The 2,442-nt window shown below is 36.3% G+C and overlaps 1 protein-coding gene across 2 annotated transcripts in view; it reads right to left on the reverse strand.

Moving 5' to 3' along the window:
- LOC106875825 (coiled-coil domain-containing protein 25) overlaps nucleotides 1-2,046 on the reverse strand; it is a 26,569-nt gene extending 24,523 nt beyond the window's left edge. The window contains exon 1 of one of the 2 annotated variants that reach the window (XM_014924112.2): nucleotides 1,200-2,046. In XM_014924112.2, the coding sequence (XP_014779598.1) occupies nucleotides 1,200-1,224 (25 nt within the window). In that variant the 5' untranslated portion in view covers nucleotides 1,225-2,046. Of the gene's footprint in view, nucleotides 1-207; nucleotides 414-1,199 lie in introns of those variants that run through there. The other variant, XM_014924111.2, reaches the window with a different exon arrangement.
- Nucleotides 2,047-2,442: the final 396 nt, after the last annotated feature.

Raw genomic sequence — 2,442 nt, forward strand, 5'->3', positions numbered from 1 at the left:
TATATATATATATATATATATCAAGGAAAACGCGAAACATTTAAAGTTCAAAGGTTAGGGGATAGTAAGACGAATTTCAAATATGGTTTTTCATCGGTAAAGTAAAACGCTAAGTAAATTAATTATTAGTATTATTTTCTGGTTAGTGGACATCTTTAGTACTAGGAAACACTCTCTGAACTTATGAATGGTATGTATAAGTTATACCTGGGCAAAGTGACAAATCTTGCCTAGACATGTGGCTGGCTGCTATGGTACACATCACTGATAAGGCAGAATAGGACCAAAAGGCATCTGGCATTCTCTAACCCTAGTTGCTGCCTGGACGATTTTTCGTCAATCTTCGGTTTATACTGTTTTCAAACACAGCACGTCCACAGAAGACTTTTATCATGGGCGAAAACCACAGCAGCTTGTTCGTCGATAAAGTATAAACATTAAGTATGGCGCGCACACACACATATATTTAGGAGCTTCTTCTTCGTCATCGCTCTGAATTTCAAAATGAAACGACGAAAAAAAAAAAAATGAACACTGATGATTTCGTATAAATATATGTATAATACTTCAATTATTTTTTCCAGTTTTAATTCATTGCAGTTAAGGAATCTATTCTTCCTGATGGTCAGTTCTTTGTGTGTTACGATCTCTGCAATCGTAACACTCATGTTTTAAGTCTTTCTGATTGATGCCTGATTTAAACTGTGCATTACGTATATACATGTGATATCCCATGTTCAACGAGAAAACAACCAGAGTTTCTTCAAAAATTCTGTTTGGCTATTGTCCATAATTCTCAAATGAATTCTTTGTAAATTATAATTTGAAGTGACAGTGGTTATTTAATCATGACAATATGGGCAATGAAAAAGGGACATACGGTAGGAGATAATAACGAAAGGTCACTATAAGAGATGTGTGCATAGACAGAGAAAGGGATAGATAGATAGATAGACAGAGAAAGGGATAGATAGATAGATAGACAGCGAAAGGGATAGATAGACAGAGAAAGGGATAGATAGATAGATAGATTTGTGTGTGTTTACAATAGGTATGTATATGGCTAAAACCAATAACTGCAGGAAAATAATAAACTATTAATATTGAAGGTTCTGTTTTACTGATTTCCTTTAGGTTTGCACTGGATCTTAGGAATGAACAAAAATAGAAAACAATTAAATTGAAAATCTGGAACTCACCGGTGCTGGTGTAATAAAAGACCATGGTCTTTAAGAGACTCTTTAAGAAGAAATGAAAACAACGAAAACGGTGAAGAGATTTCGTTTGAAATAAATCAAATAATCTCTTTCCAGTCAGAGTACTCTGAAATAACTGTTAGATTACCAGACGGAGCTGTTAGTGAGTACTATAAATATTTCAAAATCATCGTTTTGGTGAGATTTTAAAAATCTTATAAAGTTTTTGGTCGAAGAACAACGACAATGTCGGCCAGAAAAAGCGAAGATGGCGTTGGAGAGTCAACAGGAGAGAGAAAGAGAGAGAGAGTCAAGAGGAGAGAGAGACAGAAAGGACGGTTGAGCAACATCAATTATCTGCTCGTTCTCTTCTGGTTTCCCTTTTTCTTTTTTATATGAAATAAAGGTATAACGCGAAACTATACTATTTACTTGTGAGGCAACTAAATATCTTTCAAACTACATTCTACTATTTTAAAAAGGAAGGCCACATTTGAATGTGTAGCTTTGAATACTCTACATTTGAGAGTAAAGCAAGATAATCACACTAATGTACGCCTGATTAGAGCTGATCGGGAATGGTTAAATAAGGTATATAATTTATTTAGTTAGTTCTTGTATGTTACTTTCTTTTTTCGCTGTTCGGTTCAGCTTCTCAAGTCCGACAACTCTATCAGCATTTACATAATGTTTTCTTACATTGGTACGAAACGATAGATTCTGTGGTAAAAGAGTGAATTGTTATCGATATAAAGCGACGAGTTGGTAGAATCATTAGCACGACGGGCAAAATGCTTAGCGGCATTTCGTCCATCTTTACGTTCAGAGTTCAAATTCTGCCGAAGTCGACTTTGCCTCTCATTCTTCCGGTGTCGATAAAACAAACACCAGTCGAGCACTGGAGTCGACGAAAACGATTACCGCCTCTCACGAACTTGCTGGTCTTGTACCAAAATTTGAAACCAATGTATGACTGGTATTCACTTTTCCAAACCTGGAGAAATTTTTAAAAAATAAAAAGAGAGAAATCGAATTGGCTCCGTACACGATAATCTCCACCTTACACGCTATACATAAGAAAGTGTAAATAGGATTCCTGGCAAGGGTGGGACATTGGTATATTTAGACCAATCCAAAACCTTTGATAGGGCTGACCATCGGTATCTGGCGGTGGTCCTCGAGGCGACCGGTTTTGGCTCGACATTCCGCGGCTGAATCAACGCTTTATATAACAACATCAAGTTGG

The sequence above is a fragment of the Octopus bimaculoides genome, chromosome 23 (assembly GCF_001194135.2).
Source record: "Octopus bimaculoides isolate UCB-OBI-ISO-001 chromosome 23, ASM119413v2, whole genome shotgun sequence".
Classification (NCBI taxonomy): Eukaryota; Metazoa; Mollusca; class Cephalopoda; order Octopoda; family Octopodidae; genus Octopus; species Octopus bimaculoides.